General features: G+C 40.4%; 1 protein-coding gene across 1 annotated transcript in view; it reads left to right on the forward strand.

Moving 5' to 3' along the window:
- The window catches only part of LOC124716794, a 230,440-nt gene that overhangs the window by 185,846 nt on the left and 20,821 nt on the right, over window positions 1-23,773 (forward strand). The window contains exon 7 of the mRNA XM_047243343.1: window positions 15,068-15,298. Within this exon, the coding sequence (XP_047099299.1) occupies window positions 15,068-15,298 (231 nt within the window). The remainder of the gene's footprint in view (window positions 1-15,067; window positions 15,299-23,773) is intronic.

The following is a 23,773-nucleotide window of genomic DNA, read 5'->3' on the forward strand; positions in this document are numbered from 1 at the left end:
AACAACTTTTCCATTCTCCAGAGAAGTAGCACTTGCAACACCATTCAAGGAACTATGTCCTCGATGTTGCCATGTCCCATAAAGTGCAAAAGCGATGTCCCTGGTTCCACTAATATTTACAGTCTCATCTTCTGCACTTTTCATAGATACTTTAGACACAACCATCAAGGCACCTAAAAGTATTTTTATGTACTTGCGGAACCTACTGAGTGGAGGAGGAAGGTCCAACAAACCACAAAACGTTTGAGCAGCCTTTTTTTTCCCTTTTCCTATTGCACGCATTGCATACACTAACTTCAAATTCACATCATATGAATTATGCACAATGTTGGAAGCCATTTTCGAGGTAGATTTATTGCAGGATCTACACAGAACAACTAATTTTGACGCTAAACCCTTCCTGCTACTTCGTTGTTCAGTTATTTACAGATAGCCTACACCATCACATTGCTTACATTTCGCCACTTCCTTTATCAAATACGATAAGATGCCCACATCATCAACAACAAAGACACTACAAACAGCGTCATTGTTAACACAAAAATTTGAATCACCAGGAAGCGTGCCATGTGGGAGTTTCTTCCCTGAAGAACTGATACATACGTTACTTTCAACAGTGTGGCTTGCTTTGTTTGTGAACTAGTTACTGCGGAATTTCCTGTTATTGAATTTATTGATACGTGGCATAGTTCGTATTTATTGGATACTACAGGATATGTACGTCCACAAATGTATGTAGGACTTGGGCAACAAACACTCAGTAACATGTGAAGAAATTGCTTCAGCGAAACAAAAGTAAATACTAGCAAAGATAATCATTTACAGACACTAGAAACCTGCACTGTTACCAACATATACAATGTATCATACGTATAATCGCTGAAAACAGAAAGTTCACGGTTATTTTCGAAATAATACTGGTTTTTGTAACAAAAATAAAGGGGGCATGGTGGCATACATGACCATAACTTTAAAATTTGGTATATATAGGTAATTTTTCATTTGAAACCCTATAATGTATACATCAGTGTAATCAGGAAAGAGTATAGAATTTAATAAAGTCATAAAAAATTTTCCACAATTTATAAGTACCCTGTATCCTTAAGGACAATTCGGTCTAACACCAGTGCCTCAGAATAACATCAAACATACGATCAAGAAAGCTGCTTTGCATGTCTGGAAGCGTGAGTGTCATGCACTGCAGGTAACATTGAGGACAGGCACCAAGCAGCTGCACATCTCTGAGTGTAAGTGTAAGTAAATATCATCTGATGTCCTCATTTGCTTGACAATGGGACACCAATGTTACCTCGCACATTTAGGATACATCGAATAAAAGTTCTAGTTTCTGGAAATTGTTATCTGGATCAAACTGACAAGGCCAATTTGAATCGTGTAGTACTGGCATAAATTGAGTTCAAGGAAGTACAAGAAGTTCTGTATAGGAAACTGATTGCAAGGGGTGTTCCCCTTGATACAACTGTTACCTCCTAACTCTGCTGATTCGTTGTTCATTAGTATAGTTTCATAGCGAAATACTTAAGCTGATATACAAATCTGGACTTGATCCTATGAGTCGACATTGCTCAAGTAAACTTATAGAGACAGCCTGGGTACAGTAATGCTCTGCACCTTTGTATATACCATAAATTTTAAATTAAGAACTTGTATTTCTATATGAGGAGTCAAATTATTGTTTGTCTTTTGTTTAAATTAAGAACTTGCATGTGTATATGTAGACTTTAACTATCTTCATTAATGTACTCCATATGAAACTCTTGTAAGAATACATTTACATTTAATTTAATCTGCTTAGCATATTGTACTACTGACAAAGTTAAGTTCACCCTTCCATTTTACTTTCACTCAAAACTTTATGGTTACTCTGTATAGTTATGACTGTTGCTGTCTGTATGGTCAATGTTGCCTAAAGCCAAAATAAGTAAATAAATAAAAGTAGTACCATCTTGTTTTCTGTGTTTTCAGTATGTTCCTTTTTTTTTACCAATTCTGTGGAGCATCTTCTCATTCCTTACCTTAACAATCCACCTAATTTTCAACATCCTTCGAGAAGTATCACATCTCAAACGCTTCCATTCTCTTCTTTCCCAATATTGCCATAGTTTATGGTTCACTACCATGCAATGTTGTGCTCTACATTTACGTTCTAAGATATATCTTCCTCAAATTGATACTAGTAGTCTTGTTTGAACCAGGAATGTCCTCTTTGCCTGTGCTAGTTTCCTTTTTATATTCTTGCTCCATCCATCACATGTTACTTTCCTTCCAAGGTAGCAGAATTCCTTTGCGTAAAATCTGCTAAGTGATTATTAGTTTTGATATTAAGGTCATCACTAATTTCATTCTTCTACTCCTCATTACTTTTGTCTCACTTTGGTTTACTCTCAAACCATGTTCTGTGTTATCAGACAGTTCCAGTCAACACATCCTCTAATTCATCCACATTTTCACTGAGTATAGCAATATCATCGCCAAATCTTATCATTACGATCCTTTCCTGCATGCTCCATTTTCCATTTTTATATTTCCTACCAGCGCCATTTGGAATTTTGGATTTCCTACCTTCTGCCATCTTTGATTTTTGCATTTCCCACCACCACTAGCGACTGCCGTGTTGGCTTGCGGCAGAAAGTTGAACTGTGGATTGGGTAGTAGGTAGTCACACTACTAAGATTGTCAAATGCTTTCTCTACATTTGCAAATCCTGTAAACTTTGTTTGCATTACTTAAACATTTCTAAGACTAGTCATAGCGCCATAGTTATGACTGTCGATATTTTTAAAAATATCGGGTATCCGTCATATATCGATACTTAAAAGTGATGTTATCGACTCGAGATATTTCGAAGAAAGTATCGGTGTATCGACATATCGACAGAAGAAATATCGGAATACTGGCCTCTAAAAATATTGGCTGCACATTGTAAATATACTGTCGGTTTTAGAGCTGTATATTTAACTATTGATTTATTATTAGAAGCTAGCTGTCTGCCTATCCCCCTTATAGCAAGAACTGAAGGGAAAACGATGCACGCTCGCTGATAACCACTTTGCTAACAATGGTAAACACATATAAGTGGGACAAAAAAAGTTATCTGATAGGTCCGTTGTTCGGTTTCGTCACATATCAGATTTGTCCAGAACACTTCATGTCGACTTCCCCGTTTTTTTTTAATTTTTGCCGACCCCTGGGACCTAGCAGCTCTAGTATCAGAATTGCAAGGTTAAGGTAAACGTTGCAGCTTCTGTTGGTAGCGGCGAGCGCCGATTGAGCCAGCATTTCCCCTCACATGTCTCTCCCCACCCCAAAGGCCAATCTTGACATTTAGATTCTTGTTCATTTTTTCAGTAACTGTTTTTGAAGAATGCCTATGTGAAGAAATAGCACACTAGTCGTGTTAAAAATTGTTTTTTAATACAGCTGGTGTGCAATTTCTCCACATCGCAAATCTTTTTATTCCACTGACACCACCACCGGCCAGTGCAGTTGGACTTCTTCCTTTGAGCCATCTATACTTGCTTCACACAGTCAGAGAGAAAGACTGGACGTGATGAAAGCTCAAAAAGGACGAGGGTAATCCCAAAAGTAAGGTCTCCTATTCTTTTGTAAGTACAGAACTCTGTGTGGCAGCTGGTCACACTATTATGAAGAGTGCTTCACGCGCTGTGTGTAAACATGCTCAAGCCGAGCTGAGGCAACGCCCCTAGGGACAAGGCCTCACATCGTGAGTCTAAGGAGCGTGTGACGTCACGGGTATGGGTCTGAGAAACTAGGTACCGACACATATGATTTGAAGCGTTTCCATATTGTACTTTGTGCTGATCATGAATGGTTATTTGATCTATACTCAGTTACAATGCCCCGAATGTGTTGTATGCCGAATTGCAGGGGCAGTTACGATAATGGACCTAAAGTCAGTGTATTTTATTTTCCGTCCGATGAGAATTTAAGACGAAAATGGTTATTGGCTGTTCACAGACAAGACTGGACACCGAGTAAGCACTCCATTGTGAGTATCAGTGTGTTTGTTTGGTTAGTGTGTCGTAGTTACTTGAAATGTAGTCCAGCTGAACAAAATACAGTAAACAGAAGAATGTATTTATAATCTCATACCTCATTAATTTTCGTTATATGTTTTATAGAGAACTGTATGCTTGTTTTTAGATATGTGAACTGCATTTCAACAAGAACGATATTTTAAGCAGTACTGTAACAACAACAACGCTGTACTATTGTACATATGATAATTTTTTTTCTTCTGATTTTCGATAAATTAGTGTAATCAATGTTCTGATTTCATTTCTTTTTTGTTTCCTGTCATTGTGTTAAAGAAATTGTAAACAATTTTCTATGTGAATATTAATGTTTATGTCAAATTTCAAGCAATATTGTAATAGAATTGAAGTGTAACAAATGTCGAGACTGTTGTAAGTTGTAATTGTGCGTCTGGTCCATACGTAGGCAATGTATTAGGATATGTAGAATGCAAAACCTCGGGTGAATACCCTGTCTGTAGGGGAGCGGTAAAAGGTGGATGGCAGGCGAGTGCGGGAAAATGCACACGGGCGCTGCACGGCATAACGGGCTCAGCAGTAGTAGTCGGAGTTGGGCATTGGTCTGAGCAACACGATCTGGATCGAGGAGGCTCTCCTGGAAAACGTAATTTCATTGAGCCTCGGATGTGCCGTTTCCGACGCCTATACAGCATGGCAATATTCCATAGGCACTAAACGGAAAAGTATTGCGACGCTAAGAAAAAGCAAAGTGCCGATACATCAAGAGCCATTGCTGTGATTGTATGTGTGCTCTGTGCCTCGCCATCTCGCCGCCTGCCTACCGCCTCATCGATACAAACAGGTTGAAACTTTTAGTACTGTATTCGTGTGGACCAGTGTTACTTTTGTTCCATACTGTTCAACAACAACTTAAATTTTACCAGAACTGTCCTATCAGTTAATTATCCTCACAACTAACCTAGACAGGGTCCTTTCCACATGTTGTGCAATCCGAGTGTCCCGAAATGATGAGTTAAAGTTTATGTTAATAATAATTACCTGCAGACCTATCTATGTTAGAATGATGTTTAAAGAACTTTGTTGTTAATGAATATATAGGTAAATAATATAGGTCTGACAAAGTTGGAAGATAATGTTGAAATTGATTTAGTAATGAAGTTTAATTAATTTGAGACAAAAATAATGGTAGTTAAATGAGCAGGAAATAAGACAAAAAGAGTAGTAACTCATATATTGGAAATCTTGAGTGCTTAATGATTCCAATAATCAAAATCTTCAATACAGTGATCATAACAGTTTCAGGGTCTCCCCCCCCCCCCCCCTCTCTTTTCTTTTCTATTCATTTGAATTCTGAAGTGTACTGAACTGATTTGACCAGCAAAGTTAAAGTCAATATAAAAACCAAAATTTATCAGTGTTTTACCTTTTTCAAAACTGACATTGTATGTGTGTTTCGAAAGTGCTATTTCTAGGGTAACCTATGCCCGATTTTAATCAGATCAATAGACAGTACAAAGTTTGTAGTAAACATTATAGTGTATTGTTGTGTATTTATGGCTTGTCCATATTAGTACAGAAAGTGAAATTATTAGTTCAGTAGATTTTCTGGTTCTAAAATTTACCATATTATGCAGTGTTATTACGTGTTGTTTTGTATGAAAGTACATCAACTTGTACAGGGAAGAAACTCAGTTAATGCCTAATTAGGCTGGCGACTGTATTATTAACAATTTGGGTAGCATCTGCTGTGTTGTTTCTTGTCCGTCCTAACGTGTGGTTGCACTCCGGAATTGCTTGACGTATCATTGTTGTTACTGAGTGGGTGTAAGTCTGATTTGCCTCCATTCAGGTACACGCGGTCAAAATCTATAAAAAAAATCCTTTCTCTTAAGGTGAAGCCCGTCAACTTACCATAGTACAGGCTTTAAAGAGTATTGTGTGCAATAGCGCAGCATTACAGTACTAGCATGTATGACCCGAAAACTGGTACACTCTTGACAGCACCGTTGGATCGTCAATGCTTGAGAAAAGGTGAGTTACCAAACACAATTTTAGTAAAGTACAGTGGCATAAGAACTATCTTTATTTCACTTTTGTGCTGTGAGATCGGTTTCATACTTCGTTATTAATTTTTCAGATGCTATCCCATTGAAGTTGCCTGGATGCCCATCTTACTTGTCGAGTCATCAAACTGCAGTACTAGAAGACACAGAAAATCGTAGGGGGAGTTTAGAAAATCGTGCTCTTCAAATTGCTATCCAAGAAAGTGTGGACACACATGTGAAAATGATTGATGCGATATTGTTCGATAGTTTAGAACAACTGAAAACAAAGTTGAGTGAATGTGGAAACTACAGTGACTGGGTAGTGATAAACAAATCTGACAGTGTGAGCCTAGTGTTACTAAAGCATAATCCTTACCCAAGAATTTTTGCCACGTAGTTATAAGCAGTGGCTTATTACTCAGTGTCTTCAATAATGATATTGAAGTGAAATGTAGTGGAAACATGAAATTTTCCATCAAAGTAAACAACATACAGGTGGTAAGTGATGTTCTTAAGAAAATTTGTCTTCTCTATAATAGTTCTGAGGCTCCTGTAGATAACATTTTGTCTTTAATTGACCAGTTATTGCAAAATTTATTAGAAAAGTTGCCAGGAAACGAAACTAAAATTACATTTTTGAAGGAACAAAAAAAAAATGGCTCTGAGCATTATGGTACGTAACTTCTGAGGTCATCAGTCCCCTAGAACTTAGAACTACTTAAACCTAACTAACCTAAGGACATCACACACATCCATGCCCTAGGAAGGATTCGAACCTGCGACCGTAGCGGTCGCGCGGTTCCAGACTGTAGTGCCTAGAACGACTCGCCGACACCGGCTGGCTTGAAGGAACAGATTTCATTTTTGAAGTGCAGAAGTTCGACTCAATTTAGGTATGATACTAACTCTAGGATAATGTGGTCATTAGTACATTCTATTAGCCCACATGCTTACAAATTTTTGAGGAACTCTGATAGATTTTCAATGCCTAGTCCTAACACCCTTTCAAGGCTTTGTAGTAAACTCTCAACAAATCCTGTCATTGAGCAACAGGGTGATCAGTTTATGAGCTACATCACAAATAATGTAGGTACTTTATCCTCAGATGATAAAACTGTGCTCCGGTTGATGGATGAAATTCATCTGAAGTCTCAGCTTGATTACAAAGCTGGAAATGTTGTAGGATGTGCCTTTAACACTGACAAATTTTTGTGTACAATCAGTGTCTATGTTTTTATGGTTCAGAGCATGGAATCACCTTACAAGGATGTGGTACCTATTCTGCCAGTTCATACTATTGAGGGTGATGTTCTGTTCTCTTACATTAAAGCAGTCATTCTTAAATTAGAAGCAGTTGAATTTGAGGTGGTTGGTATAGTACCAGACAATAATGCTATTAATAAGAAATCAGTGTCTTAAGTTTTCTACTCCTCCAGATGTGAAAATAAAGTATGATCACCCTGTACAGTCTTTTCCAAATCGCCCATTGTATTATTTTGTGGACACTGTCCATATTTTGAAGTGTATCCGCAATAAATGGTTTAACCAAAAGGAGCAGATCTTGTGTTTCCCTGACTTCAGTAACAGTTTGAAGGGAGGTTTGTCATCTGTTGGAGCACTGAAAGAATTGCACTTGATAGAAAAAGATGAACTACTGCAGTATGGCAATTCCTTGATTTTGAAGTCTCTTATTTCCTAACTCAATTGAGAGCCAGAATGTCAAGTTAGTGTTGTGTATTATCAATGATACGACAGTTGTTGCTTTGGACACATTTGGTTCAAAGGAAGCAATTAGGAACAGGGAAAGTACTGCAACGTTCATAAAAATAATAAATCGTTAGTGGGATTTTGTAAATGTAAAAACATTACTCAAGGGACAGAGGTTAAGAAATATTTTCCAAGAACCTGTGACTAGCAATTCCCATCACATACAAGAATTCTTACAGTGCTTCATCTCATGGTTATGTTCTTCCGAAGATTGTAGTGATGAAAGAAAACTTACTCGAGAGACACGTAGTGCTTTGAAACACACAACTGCTGATTTGATCAAGTTCAGTGGCTACTGGCTTTCTGAGAAAAACAGATCATATTTGCTGTTAGGAAAAGTACAGACAGACAGTTTAGAAGACAGCTTCGGCAAACATTGCCAGCTATGTGGGGGAAATTATCATGTTTCTCTAAGACAAGTTTTTGAAACTGAACAAAAACTAAGGACACAGTCTATGTTTTCCCTTGTGCTTTGGTCAAAAGTAGTTGGGGATGTTGTTATTAAGACCACTGATATTTTTTCTACTCGTACTGAAATTCAGGTATTAAAAGAAACATCAATACCAGAATTTTTAAATGTAGCAGTAGATGAAAATGATGTTGATGGAATAGATGAGAATACTTGGCCACTGTTTCATTACATAGCAGGTCACTGCTCACACCAAGCTATTTAAAAAAACCATTGTGAATATTGTAAGGTATTCCTTACTACAGATGAAATGAAGCAGGGTGATGATTTGATTATGGCAAAAGACAGAGGAGTGTTGACATACCCTGCAGATGATGTAGTAGTGTGTGTGACATATGTCTATTTAACTCTACAGAAAATTCTGAAAGACCAGGAAATTTTATTTTTAGAACAGGAAAATCAGAGAAATGTACTTGTGAAGGCAGCATCCCACAACATTCACAGCAATCTTTTTTATGGTTTCACTGTTAAAATACACACTCACTTGATTCAGCCTTGAATTGCATACTGTTTTGCTATGCAAATATTTTGCTAAACAATTTCACCAAGAGGAGAAATGATGAAACTACTATTAAAAAGTAACTGTGTACAAAAGATTGAAAAAATATTACATTATACTGTGGTTGTATATTTTCACTGTTTGAGGCTTGGGAAGATGATTTGATATAAATGTTTATTTCTATTTTCTGTTTTTATTTCATGCACAGTATCCCATACATCTTGCTGGTAAATGTTATCTATTGGATCCCTTCTGCTCTCTTCGAATTGGTGCAGCCGTATACATGAGTCTTTGCTACGGATTAATTTGTTACCACAAATTCTCTGTAAAACCCCAATCTCATAGAATTAGGGGAACAGTCTTTTCTGTTCATCAGTAAGGTTATAAGTAATGCTGCTCCTGCTCTATGGTTGGCAAGTTTTTGTATATGTGTTTGCCCAGTCAGTAAATTAATTATTCTCACAAGGGGAACAATTCATTGCCAGTATTAGCATGTTAGTCTGCCATCATCATAAGTAAAAATTAATCTGCAGAACAGGTCCAGTCTGTCAATACAACCCATACTTTGGGGAGGGGGGGCTGGACAATACGTAACTTTAGCCATTCTTCATTTGAGATAAATTCTATGCAATTTTATTTGATAACGTTTTTGGAGTTTGGAATAGCAGTGCTTTTTTCCCTCTCGGACAACATTAAATAGTGAATAATAAAAGAATTTTATTGTCATTTAGCTATTTCAGCAATAGACAGTCAAATTACAAATGTTTAAAAAGTATACAGCATGTATACATAAATTAAAAAACAATATGTTACAACAGATTTTCCACAAAGTAAAATATTCAAGCTAAAACGATTTGTGTAGTACATCTTAAATTGAAATCATTAAGGAAATTATGGTACACTCGCCGAGCAGTTATCACTGTGATTTTATACTCATACATTCAAGTGAGTAGGAAGGATTTACCGATAACCAACTGTAGTGCTTGAATAAATCAAATGAAGCTTCTACCCATTCTAGAGGCAGTTTGTTAAACATCTTCATACTCACTACATTGCTGTTCTATGATTTAGATAATCTGCAGTAAGGTATGTGAAGATGCGTACTATTTCTAGTTCTGGCAATGCTGAAGATTGGGATACCACTCATCTGCTTTCACAAATGGCCCTATAGATGACATTTCAAATTTTTATAACACTGTAATACCCATTGCCAATGATCAATGTATCAAATGACAAGTATTTTAATTACAAGATGGGGATCAGTATGTGGATGGGTGAATATAAATGGATCAGTTTGTACAGTAAAAAGTAATAACAGGTTTTTAAGATATGTCATTACATGAAGCTGATGGATGGTGTCCCATTCTTCAGTTAAACCCCAGTTCCATGAGAGTGTAAAACCTGCCTAAGCTGGTATTCTGGTAAGTTAGTCTTTGTATACAGTAGAACAGTGTAAACGTGCAAGTTTATAACAGTTAATATTTTCAAGTCGATAAACAACGGTTTACAGTGGGCAACTTTTTCAGAGTTTGTAATAATTTTGATGTGTGGTTCCCATGTCAATTTATAATACCTAATAACTTAATGTTACCTAGTCTTCTAATGGAAAATCTCTTAAACTAAGTAGTATGTAGAAGGTTCAGTGAAGTTGCACTAGTTTCTGTACGGTAATGTTTTCTTAAGTATAAAACTGTAGATGACTGCCAAATGAGTTATGTTATACGAAAATATAATTTGACATAGATACAAGTCTCAGAGTACCTACTTCGATTCATTGTCAGTCTTTCCAATTACGGTACCCCATTTTCAATTAAATTATGCAACGCGACTTACACGGTGAAAATAGTGCTGTCAGAGTTATGGAATTAGAAATTCTCATTTTCAAAATGCGAGTGACGGAAATTACGAAAAAGTTTTTTCGCTTTCGGAGCTACAGTTTATGAGATTTGAACAATTTAATTCTGAAATGAGAAGTTTTCATGTTTGTTTAAATATTTACTTAAAAAACAATGTATAATCTACCAGGAAAGTGTTGAATGTCTTTATATACATGACACAGATGATTATAGAAATTCGCAGTTGCAAAACGCGTGAGTGACGGGAATGACGAAAAAGTATTTTCAGCTTTGGAGCTATAGTTTACAAAATTTAAACAATTTAATTCTCCAGTGAGAAGGATTAGCGGTTGTTTACAGATTTATGTATAAAACACTGTGAGTAGTCTAGCAGGAAAGTGTTTAATGTTTTCATATACGTGCCACAGAGCCTAACAAGCCACTCGGAATTTCAGACCTCTAGTCATGACGTCACGAGTCGTGCTGTGAGGCCATGTTCCTAGGTGGCGTTGGCTGAGGTGCCATGACTTGGCAGCCGTTGAGAATGGAGCTCTCGTCGGATGTTACCGCCAAGTGCGAATTGCGCGCAGTTATTCGGTTTTTGAACGCAAAGGGCACTGCGCCGATTGAAATCTATCGCCAATTGACGGAAGTGTATGGAGAGTCCTGCAGGGATGTCAAAAATCTTGGTAAGTGGTGTAGAGAGTTTGCAGCTGGTCAGACCGAAATTCACGGCGAACAAAGGAGCGGGAGACCGTCAATTTCTGAGGAGACAGTGTTGAAGGTTGAGAAAAGCATGCGTGAAGATCGGTGGATCACCCTGGATGATTTCTGCACGTTGGTTCCTGACGTTTCCCGAAGCACCGCTCACAGAATTTTAACGGAAACATTGAACTATGGAACGTGTGCTCAAGATGGGTGCCACACATGCTGACTGAGGACCACATGCGGCAACGAGTTCATGCTTCCCGTGCTTTTCTTCACCGCCTTGCAGCCGAACAGGACAACTTTCTGGGACACGGGTGACGAAACCTGGCAATATCACTTTACACCTAAGACCAAGTAACAATCACGCCAGTGGCGGCATCCTTCCTCGCCAAAGCCGCGGAAATTCAAACAAACACAGTCTGCCGGTAAAGTCATGACAACCGTTTTCTGGGATCGGAAAGCGGTATTGTTGGTCGACTTTATGCCCACTGGGACCGCAGTTACGATAACAGGTACTGCGAGAGACTGAGAAAACTGGAACGGGCAGTTCAGAACCAGAGAACAGGAATGTTGAGCAAGGGCGCACACATTCTCCATGACAGCGCTCGCCGACACATCGCTTGGCAAACCGTTACTCTCCTGCAACAGTTTCATTGGAACGTAATCACCCACCCACCCTGTAGTCCTGACTTGGCGCCCAGTGACTATCACCTGTTCCCTAGGTAAAAAGAACATTTGGCCCGAAATCGATCCAGCTCCGACGACGAGGTGAACAAAGAGGTTCATAATTTTCTGAACAGCACGGCGGTGAGCTGGTATGACATGGGCATACAAAAACTGCCACAACGTCTACAAAAATGTATCGACAGAAATGGTGATTATGTCGAAAAATAGCTAAATGTTCAAGCTTTGAACTGATGCAAACCATTGTAGAAATAAACAGGTCTATGTACTTATAAAAAAATAGGAGACCTTACTTTTGGGATTACTTCTTCACACAGCGAAAGTCCAACTATATTCTATTGCATTTTCAAAAGAGCAACTTGATATATTCACTGAAAATTTTGAAAAATATAATATAAACTAAAAATTTCTCCACTCGATATTACCATTTTAATATTGATATGTCGATGTATTGTCGGTGGTAACGTTGCCGATATACACTACTGGCCATTAAAATTGCTACACCACGACGATGACGTGCTACAGACGCGAAATTTAACAGACAGGAAAATGATTAGCTTTTCAAAGCATTCACACAAGGTTGGCGCCTGTGACGACACCTACAACGTGCTGACATGAGGAAAGTTTCCACCCGATTTCTCATACACAAACAGCAGCTGACCGGCGTTTCCTGGTGAAACGTTGTTGTGTTGCCTCGTGTAAGGAGGAGAAACGCGTACCATTACGTTTCCGGCTTTGATAAAGGTCGGATTGTAGCCTATAGTGATTGCGGTTTATCGTATCGCGACATTGCTGCTCTCGTAGGTCGAGATCCAATCACTGTTAACAGAATATGGAATCGGTGGGTTCAGGAGGGTAATACGGAACGCCGTGCTGGATCCCAATGGCCTCGTATCACTAGCAGTCGAGATGACAGGCATCTTATCCACATAGCTGTAACGGATCGTGCAGCCACGTCTCGATCCCTGAGTCAACAGATGGGGTCGTTTGCAAGACAACAACCATCTGCATGAACAGTTCGACGACGTTTGCAGCAGCATGGACTATCATCTCGGAGACCATGGCTGCGGTTACCCATGACGCTGCATCACAGACAGGAGCACCTGCGGTGGTGTACTCGACGACGAACCTGGGTGCACGAATGGATTCCGTAGAAATACTGGAACACGAGAGGCAATACTGACCCTACGACTTATCTTAGAAGAAAGATTAAGGAAAGGCAAACCTACGTTTCTAGCATTGGTAGACTTGGAGAAAGCTTTTGACAATGTTGACTGGAATACTCTTTCAAATTCTAAAGGTGGCAGGTGTAAAATACAGGGAGCGAAAGGCTATTTACAATTTGTACAGAAACCAGATGGCAGTTATAAGAGTCGAGGGACATGAAAGGGAAGCAGTGGTTGGGAAGGGAGTAAGACAGGGTTGTAGCCTCTCCCCGATGTTATTCAATCTGTACATTGAGCAAGCAGTAAAGGAAACAAAAGAAAAATTCGGAGTAGGTATTAAAATCCATGGAGAAGAAATAAAAACTTTGACATTGTAATTCTGTCAGAGACAGCAAAGGACTTGGAAGAGCAGTTGAATGGAATGGACAGTGTCTTGAAAGGAGCATATAAGATAAACATCAACAAACGCAAAACGAGGATAATAGAATGTAGTCGAATTAAGTCGTGTGATGCTGAGGGAATTAGATTAGGAAATGAGGCACTTAAAGTAGTAAAGGAGTTTTGCTATTTTGGGAGCAAAATAACTGATGATGGTCGAAGTAGAGAAGACATAAAATGTAGACTAGCAATGGCAAGGAAAGCGTTTCTGAAGAAGAGAAATTTGTTAACATCGAGTATAGATTTAAGTGTCAGGAAGTCATTTCTGAAAGTATTTGTATGGAGTGTAGCCATGTATGGAAGTGAAACATGGACGATAAATAGATTGGACAAGAAGAGAATAGAAGCTTTCGAAATGTGGTGCTACAGAAGAATGCTGAAGATTTGATGGGTAGATCACATAACTAATGAGGAAGTATTGAATAGGATTGGGGAGAAGAGAAGTTTGTGGCACAACTTGACCAGAAGAAGGGATCGGTTGGCAGGACATGTTCTGAGGCATCAAGGGATCACCAATTTAGTATTGGAGGGCAGCGTGGAGGGTAAAACTCGTAGAGGGAGACCAAGAGATGGATACACTAAGCAGAGTCAGAAGGATGTAGGTTGCAGTAGGTACTGGGAGATGAAGCAGCTTGCACAGGATAGAGTAGCATGGAGAGCTGCGTCAAAACAGTCTCAGGACTGAAGACCACAACAACAACAACAACAACGCGACCCGTTGCTCTACCCTTCATTTGATCCCTGCGAAACCCTACATTTCAGCAGGATAATGCACGACCGCATGTTGCAGGTCCTGTACGGGCCTTTCTGGATACAGAAAATGTTCGACTGCTGCCCTGGTCAGCACATTCTCCAGATCTCTCACCAATTGAAAACGTCTGGTCAATGGTGGCCGAGCAACTGGCTCGTCACAGTACGCTAGTCACTACTCTTGATGAACTGTGGTATCCTATTGAAGCTGCATGGGCAGCTGTACTTGTACACGCCATTCAAGCTCTGTTTGACTCAATGCCCAGGCGTATCAAGGCCGTTATTACGACGATAGGTGGTTGTTCTGGGTACAGATTTCTCATGATCTATGCTCTCAAAATGCGTGAAAATGTAATCACATGTCAGTTCTAGTATAATATATTTGTCCAATGAATACCCATTTATCATCTGCATTTCTTCTTGGTGTAGCAATTTTAATGGCCAGTAGTGGATATCGATACTATTCAGGTAACAGTTATCGATGTATCGGTATATCGATATTTTATTAACAGTCCTAGTCCTAGAGACAGGACTGCCTTGCATGTTCCTACATTTCTACAAAACCTGTATTGATCTTCCAGCCAGGAAAATTTGTTTTGTGAGCGCTCAGTCGGTACGTGTGCAGGACGAATGTCGGTAGCAAACTCTGACTCCGGTTCCTCATTTCAGTTTCGGGAACACGTCAAAGCTGTGCCAGATCGCAGGCTTTGGTGAGCAGTTCTCCTGGGACGTGCGGCACACGTTGCACTACGCCACCCTCGACATGACCGACAGCCTCGACTGCAAGGTCGACGCCGGAGCCTTCAATGCACCCGTCGGCGAGAACGTCTTTTGCACCAAAGACACCGAGGAGAACACCATGTGTGACGGCGACGCCGGCGGGCCCGTCATGTGCTACGGGTAAGTGAGACGCACAGCTAGAGCAGAGTCAGCAGAAAAAGATCCCTGACAGGTGGCACCGCTGACGCCAGGTTTCGAGCTCAAAGTGTAAATGGCTCCTGGTGAAACAATAGTCGCTGCGACAACACTAAGATGTTGCCTCAGAGACCGATAAAAAATCACATTATGTGCTCGGTTCAGGAAGGTGCACGAAGCAGCTGTGCTGATGTTACTGCAACTGGCAGGTAGATTCTTTTGCTGACTCAACCACCGCAAAGCGTGTTTCTTCGTTTCAACTGCCTACGGGGTCTCCCTGCAAACTGCTTCCCCCTTTCGTCAATATTCCTTTGGTTTCTCAGTCACTCTTCTCCTGAGAAGTATTTTCAAGTTTCCAGAATGAGATTTTCACTCTGCAGCGGAGTGTGCGCTGATATGAAACTTCCTGGCAGATTAAAACTCTGTGCTGGACCGAGATTCGAACTCGGGACCTTTGCCTTTCGCAGGCAAGTGCTCTACCAACTGAACTGTCTAAGCACGACTCGCTCCCCATCCTCACAGCTTTACTTCTGCCAGTACCTCATCTCCTACCTTCCAAACTTTACAGAAGCTCTCCCGCAAACCTTGCATAACTATTATTTTCAAGTTCTTTTAGCTTTCGGTAATTTCTCAGAATGATTGCCTATCGAAATCACGGGCTCCAAACGATACACATCGAATGGGTGATCGTAAATCGATCATGCAACTCTGGTGGCGGGTGTTATGAGTATGTTTACGATGGTCGCTACAGCAAGGATAATAGAAAAGCGTTACAAAAATACTTGTAATTGCAAAGGAGATGACTTACCTTACTCGTCATCGGTGTTGTCATCATGCGGAAGTCCATTACGGCGGTCTAGATGGGTAATTGGGGATGAGTCGAACCATGTATTCTTCCTGATACTCTTTCGTTTTCCGCACTGTCTGCAATGAAATTGTAAACGGTATTTCAGCATCGAAACTGTTCTTACGAAGTTTTACACACTTCGCACCACCACAGTCTACACAGTCACTTCTTTCCTCGTCCGGTGGTACTCAATATTTGCGACAAAATGTCGAACAATTTTCTACGCTGGATAAACATGGAATTAGATTTTTCCATGTGAGAGAATCCGCCGAAGAAACGTCAAGAACACCAGACATCCCACTTACTAGCGACATAAATCTTCTGGGGTACCCTAGCAACTCACAAATAATTCGTGGAGGCATGTAATTTAGAGCAAGTAAGGGAACGACGGAAAACAGAAAAAATGACAATCACCAGAGCCGCATGATCCATTTACGATCTCACGTCCGATATGTATCGTTTGGACACCGCAACTTCGATAGGCATTCATTCTTGGAAATTACCTAGCTTTCTCATCAAATAGGTCTACCATTGCCAGTACTTTTACTCTGACTCTCTCCCCACATCCTGTATCTTCCATACATACGTTAGACTCCATAGCTCGCCTTACAACGCTTGACAGAAGGTACACTGTGTAAAACTGTCCCACCGCCCCTTTTCCGTTCCAGCGGTAAATAGTCTGTAAGAAGAACAATAGTTGGTAAACGTCCATGCTAAACTGAATCTCTCTAATCTTGTCTTCGTGACTTCTTTCTGAAATATAGCAAATAAGACAGGAATATATCAAAATGGTTCAAATGGCTCTAAGCATTATGGCACTTAACATCTAAGGTCATCAGTCCCCTAGGTTTAGAACTACTTAAACCTAACTAAACTAAGTGCATCACACACAGCCATGCCCGAGGTAGGATTCGAACCTGCGACCGTAGCCGCAGCGCGGTTCCGGACTGAAGCGCCTAGAACCGCACGGCCACAGTGACCGGCGATCGCCATTTTCTCGGATACATTGCACATAACGAGAGTGTGGTTAGCGTAGCACATGAGTCTAAATTCTGGGCTACAAAATGCGTCGTCTGTCGCATTTCAGTCATTGGTCGCTTAAATTCGGCTCAGGAATATATCTACTGACTCTTCTAGGAACCTGTGCACTCGCAATTTTAACTGTAAACTCAATGTGATGAACTAAGCCTTTATCTCAACATCTTAACAACGGAATTGGATGAACATCTTAGTGACGCTTTCACGCTCACTAAACGAGCTTATAACGCTTACTAAATGAACCTGTAACAAAACGTGCTGCTCTTCTTTGGATTTCCTTTATCTCGTCTATCAATCTTATCTGGTAGTGATCCCATATGCCAAGTAATATTCATGTAGAGGTTGACGTGGTTTTCGTAAGCTACCTTCCTCTTGGGAGGACTACACTTCCTGATGTTTCTTTTAGTGAATCTCAGTCTAGCCTTAGTCGCGATTAATTTGATGTGGTAGTTCCACTTTAAATCGCTCCATACGCATACCCCTACGTATTTTATCGAAGTAACTGCTTCCAGTGATTTTCCGCATTGTGTAATCAGGCAGCGATGGGTCTTTCTGTCCGTGTACCTGCAATACGTTACATTTGTTTATGTTGAGTCAAATGTCAATCCCTGCACGAAGCGCCCAACCTCTGCAACTCTTCCCGTGTTCTGTTACAATTTTCTAGTCTTGCAAATTTTCTGCATCATCATCCATGAACAGCGTCGTAGAACTTCCGACGTTATGCACTAGGATATAAAACAGGTCCTTAGGGCACACCCAAAGTTACTTTTGCATCTAAAGATTTCTCTCTGTTGACGATGATATACTATGCTGTTCGTAAAAAACTCTTCAGTCTAATCACGCAGCTGTTATGATATTAAGCAAGTTCGTATTTTATTCATTGGGTGATGGTACAGAACAATATCATAGCTCGTCACCAGTGCTAGGCGATGGCTTCTCCCAGTGTAAATAAAATAAGCAAGTGCATGCATGTGCAATGCTCTTCACCCGTGTGACTTACCATTCTATTATTCCTCATCACATATGAAAAATTAGCTACATGTTTCTCGACATCATTTAATTTTCTCATCATCGGTATATTTATAACTATAACTGTACTCTGCATATCACTGTGAAGTGAATGGCAGAGGATACTTCCAACTGTGCCAGTTATTAAGGTTTCTTCCCATTCCATTCACTTATGGAGTGCGAGAAGAATGGTTGTTTGATTGCCTCTGCCCATGCCGTAATTAATCTAATCTTGTCTCCATGATCCCCATGTGAGCAATACATAGCAGGTTGTAATATATTCTTGGAATCATCATATAAAGCCAGTTCTTCAGAATTTGTAAGTAAGCCTTCTTGGTATAGTTAACACTTACCCTTCAAGATAGTTCGGTTTATTCAGCATCTACGTCACTCTCCCACAGACCAAATAAACCTGTGAACATTCATGCAGCCCTTCCGTGTTAGTCCTATTTTAGATAACGAAGAAATGGATGAAATGTATGATGAGATAAAGGAAATTATTCAGATAGTGAAGGGAGACGAAAATTTAATAGTCATGGGTGACTGGAATTCGAGTGTAGGAAAAGGGAGAGAAGGAAACGTAGCAGGTGAATATGGATTGGGGATAAGAAATAAAAGAGGAAGCCGCCTGGTAGAATTTTGCACAGAGCATAACTTAATCATAGCTAACACTTGGTTCAAGAATCATGAAAGAAGGCTGTATACATGGAAGAAGCCTGGTGATACTAGAAGGTATCAGATAGGTTATATAATGGTAAGACAAAGATTTAGGAACCAAGTTTTAAATTGTAAGACATTTCTAGGCGTAAATGTGGACTCTGACCACACTCTATTGCTTATGACCTGTAGATTAAAACTGAAGAAACTACAAAAATGTGGGAATCTAAGGAGATGGGACCTGGATAAACTGAAAGAACCAGAGGTTGTACAGAGTTTCAGGGGGAACATAAGGGAACAATTGACACGAATGGGGGAAAGAAATACAGTAGAAGAAGAATGGGTAGCTTTGAGGGATGAAGTAGTGAAGGTAGCAGAGGATCAAGTAGGTAAAAAGACGAGGGCTAGTAGGTATCCTTGGGTAACAGAAGAAATATTGAATGTAATTGATGAAAGGAGAAAATATAAAAATGCAGTAAATGAAGCAGGCAAAAAGGGAATACAAACTTCTCAAAAATGAGATCGACAGGAAGTGCAAAATGGCTAAGCAGGGATAGCTAGAGGACAAATGTAAGGATGTAGAGGCTTATCTCACTAGGAGTAAGATAGATAGTGCCTACAGGAAAATTAAAAGAGACCTTTGGAGAAAAGAGAGCCACTTGTATGAATATCAAGAGCTCAGATGAAAACCCAGTTCTAAGCAAAGAAGGGAAAGCAGGAAGGTGGAAGGAGTATATAGAGGGTCTATACAAGGGCGATGTGCTTGAGGACAATATTATGGAAATGGAAGAGGATGTAGATGAAGATGAAATGGGAGATATGACAATGCATGACGAGTTTGACAGAGCACTGAAAGACCTGAGTCGAAACAAGGCCCCGGGAGTAGACAACATTCCATTAGAACTACTGATAGCCTTGGGAGAGCCAGCCCTGAAAATACCCTCAGACTTCAAAAAGAATATAATAATTCCAATCCCAAAGAAAGCAGGCGTTGACAGATGTGAAAATTACCGAACTATCAGTTTAATAAGACACAGCTCCAAAATACTAACGCGAATTCTTAACAGACGAATGAAAAAACTGGTAGAAGCCGACCTCGGGGAAGATCAATTTGGATTCCGTAGAAATATGGACTTCTGCACGTATTCCTTGCTGACGAAGTAAAGTCTGGAGACACACCAACAGTGCAGTGGACCATTGTCCTCAAACAACAAGATTCAGTCACATTAATGTGGTCGTAGTTGGGCCCCTATCTCCATCACAAGGATAGAAGCAGTTCCATTAGCAGAGATCACAGCAGAAGCAGTTTCATTTGTCATAGTCTCAATATGGATATCTCGTTTTGGCGTGCCTCATATCATAACTGCCGGCCGGAGCGGCCGAGCGGTTCTAGGCTACGGTCGTAGGTTCGAATCCTGCCTCGGGCATGGATGTGTGTGATGACCTTAGGTTAGTTAGGTTTAAGTAGTTCTAAGTTCTAGGGGATTGATGACCTCAGAAGTTAAGTCCCATAGTGCTCAGAGCCATTTGAATCATATCATACTACTGATCGCAGAAGGCAGTTAGAATGTCAACTTTTCAAATGTCTCACAAGCACACAGGGCATCGTCCACATTAAAACTACAGCATATCATCCTGCAGCAAATGGAAAAATTGAATGATAGCATCGTCAGTTAACATCTGCTTTGAAAGCACAGATGAGTGATGGCTGGGTTTCAGAGCTTCCTCCGGTCCTGTTAGGGCTTCGCTTCTACATAATCCCGCTAGTCAATACTTCACCAGTGGAAATGACTTACGGTTCAGCAATTATCTCTCCAGCAGCATTTCTCAATGAACAGAAATTAGTAACTGACATTCCACCCTTCGTCTTCAAATTGAAGGAACCAATGAGGAGCCTAAGACCAATTCCAACAGAATGTCACCACCACAAGGAGACCTTTATTCACCCACAACTGATGACAAGCAAGTTCGTCTTCATTCGAGATGATGCTGTCAGAACACCACTTCAGCCAACATATGACGGGCCATATCTAGTCCTGTTTCACAATGACAAGCACTTCAAGGTGGAGATGCCAACAGGAAACCAAACTATTAACACTGACCAATTGAAACCGGCCTCCCTTCTGACAGACTATTCATCGAACAATGTGGAAGACACAGCAGGAGACACCACTTTGGATATTCCATCACATTCCATTCCAAAGACGATCAACCTTCAGAAGACAACAGACAGCAATCAAGCCAGTGCACCTTCACCATGGGTCACCAGATCAGGTCAACAGGTCACCTTCCCTCGAAAATACATGGACGCTGTCACTGCAGAGGGAGTGTGTGGCGGACTGGAGTGTTAATACTTGTAAGTTATATTTTATTTTGATGATCATTCCTACCTATGTAGGTTGGGCTCAACAAAATATTTTCGCATTCGGAAGAGAAAGTTGGTGACTGAAATTTCGTAAATAGGTCTCACCGCGACGAAAAACGTCTTTGCTTTAATGACTTCCATCCCAACTCGCGTATCATATCTGCCACACTCTCTCCCCTATTACGTGATAATACAAAACAAGCTGCCCTTTTGCACCCTTTCGATATCCTCCTTCAATCCCACCTGGTAAGGATCCCACACCGCGCAGCAATGTTTTAACAGAGGACGAACGAGTGTAGTGTAAGCTGTCTCTTTAGTGGACTTGTAGCATCTTCTAAGTGTCCTGCCAATGAAACGCAACCTTTGGCTCGCCTTCCCCACAATGTTATCTATGTGGTCTTTCCAAATGAAGTTGTTCGTAATTTTAACGCCTGGGTACTTAGTTGAATTGACAGCCTTGAGAATTGTACTATTTATCGAGTAATCGAATCCCAATGGATTTCTTTTGGAACTCATGTGGATCACGTCACACTTTTCGTTATTTAGCGTCAACTGCCACCTGCCACACCATACAGCAATCTTTTCTAAATCGCTTTGCAACTGATACTGGTCTTCGGATGACCTTACTAGACGGTAAATTACAGCATCATCTGCGAACAACCTAAGAGAACTGCTCAGATTGTCACCCAGGTCATTTATATAGATCAGGAACAGCAGAGGTCCCAGGACGCTTCCCGGGGAACACCTGATATCACTTCAGTTTTACTCGATGATTTGCCGTCTATTACTACGAACTGCGACCTTCCTGACAGGAAATCACGAATCCAGTCGCACAACTGAGACGATACCCCATAGGCCCGCAGCTTGATTAGATGTCGCTTGTGGGGAACGGTGTCAAAAGCTTTCCGGAAATCTAGAAATACAGAATCAACTTGAGATCCCCTGTCAATAGCGGCCATTGCTTTGTGCGAATAAAGAGCTAGCCGAGTTGCACAAGAACGATGTTTTTTGAAACAATGCTGATTACGTATCTATAGATCGTTCCCTTTGAGGTGATTCATAATGTTTGAATACAATATATGCACCAAAACCCTACTGCAAACCGACGTCAATGATATAGGTCTGTAGCTCGATGGATTACGCCTACTACCCTTCTTAAACACTGGTGCGACCTGCGCAATTTTCCAATCTGTAGGTACAGATTTAACAGTGAGCGAGCGGTTGTATATGATTGCTAAGTATGGAGCTATTGTATCAGCGTAATCTGAAAGGTACGTAATCGGTATACAATCTGGACCTGAAGACTTGGCCGTATCAAGCGATTTGAGTTGCTTCGGAACCCCTAAGGTATCTACTTCTAAGAAATTCATGCTAGCAGCTTTCTGTGTTTCAAATTCTGGAATATTCCATTCGTTTTCCTTGGTGAAGGAATTTCGGAAAACTGCGTTCAGAGAGGATTTATCCCGCCGTAGCCCTCAGTGGTTCACAATCCCACAACAGGGCACATAAGTGCATCCTCCCCACCACTGCCCCACAGGGGTTATTGTGTGGTTCTGCCCCTGTGGACTCCCGCCCTCCCCCTCACCCTATGGGAGCATCTCCTCATATCAGACGAGTGCAACCCCAAATGTGTGGTAGAGTAATTATGGTGTACGCATACATGGAGACAGTGTTTGTGCAGCACTTGCAAACATAGTGTAACTGAGGCAGATAAGGGGAACCAATCCGCATTCGCTGAGGTAGATGGAAAGCCGATTTAAAAACCATCCACAGGCTGGCCAACACACCAGACCTCAACACTAATCTGACGGCTGGATTCGTGCCGGGGACCGGCACGCCTTCTCATTTGGGAAGCAGTGCGTTAGACCACACATCTAGCCGGACGGACTCTGGTAGTATTACTCTTCAGTCCTCTGTGCTTAAAACGTAATTTTGCTCATCCAGCAGTAGACCATTTTTCCCAGGACAGGTCTTCATCTTTTAGTGAAAGAGCGGTGCTTCGTTTATTCTTATTGTTTCAATTCTACCTCTTTGTTTTCTTGTTGTAATATAAAAAACGAAGAAAACTGTGTTTCTTTTATATATAACCGTCATTAAATTCATCGTTTACAAATTTTAAAATTATTTGTAAACATTTCATCGTTTTTCGTTTCATAAATTGAAACTCCTTTTCCTTGTTGCATTCTATATTTATTTATGTTCCAGACACGTTTTTATGCTATCTTATTCTCGGAAAGCTAGCTGAGAAATTTGGAAATCGATATATTTGTAAAAATATAAACGATTCTCCAAAAACTTTTTTGCGGGTCACTACCAACCCACCCCTTTGGAAGCACACCTTTCGACAAAATGAATTGTCGGTCGACACAGAGCAACAAAAATTGGTTTACTATGCCACAGCAGTATCACAGGGTGTAACAGAAAGGTATAACAAAACTATTCAGAAACATTTCTTACATGTAATGGAAGAAAAGATGTTACTTGGCCATTGATCTGGAAACGCTTTATTTCCATCTTAGAGCTCAGTTTCTACGACACTTGGCTG

The sequence above is a fragment of the Schistocerca piceifrons genome, chromosome 9 (assembly GCF_021461385.2).
Source record: "Schistocerca piceifrons isolate TAMUIC-IGC-003096 chromosome 9, iqSchPice1.1, whole genome shotgun sequence".
NCBI classification, from domain to species: domain Eukaryota; kingdom Metazoa; phylum Arthropoda; class Insecta; order Orthoptera; family Acrididae; genus Schistocerca; species Schistocerca piceifrons.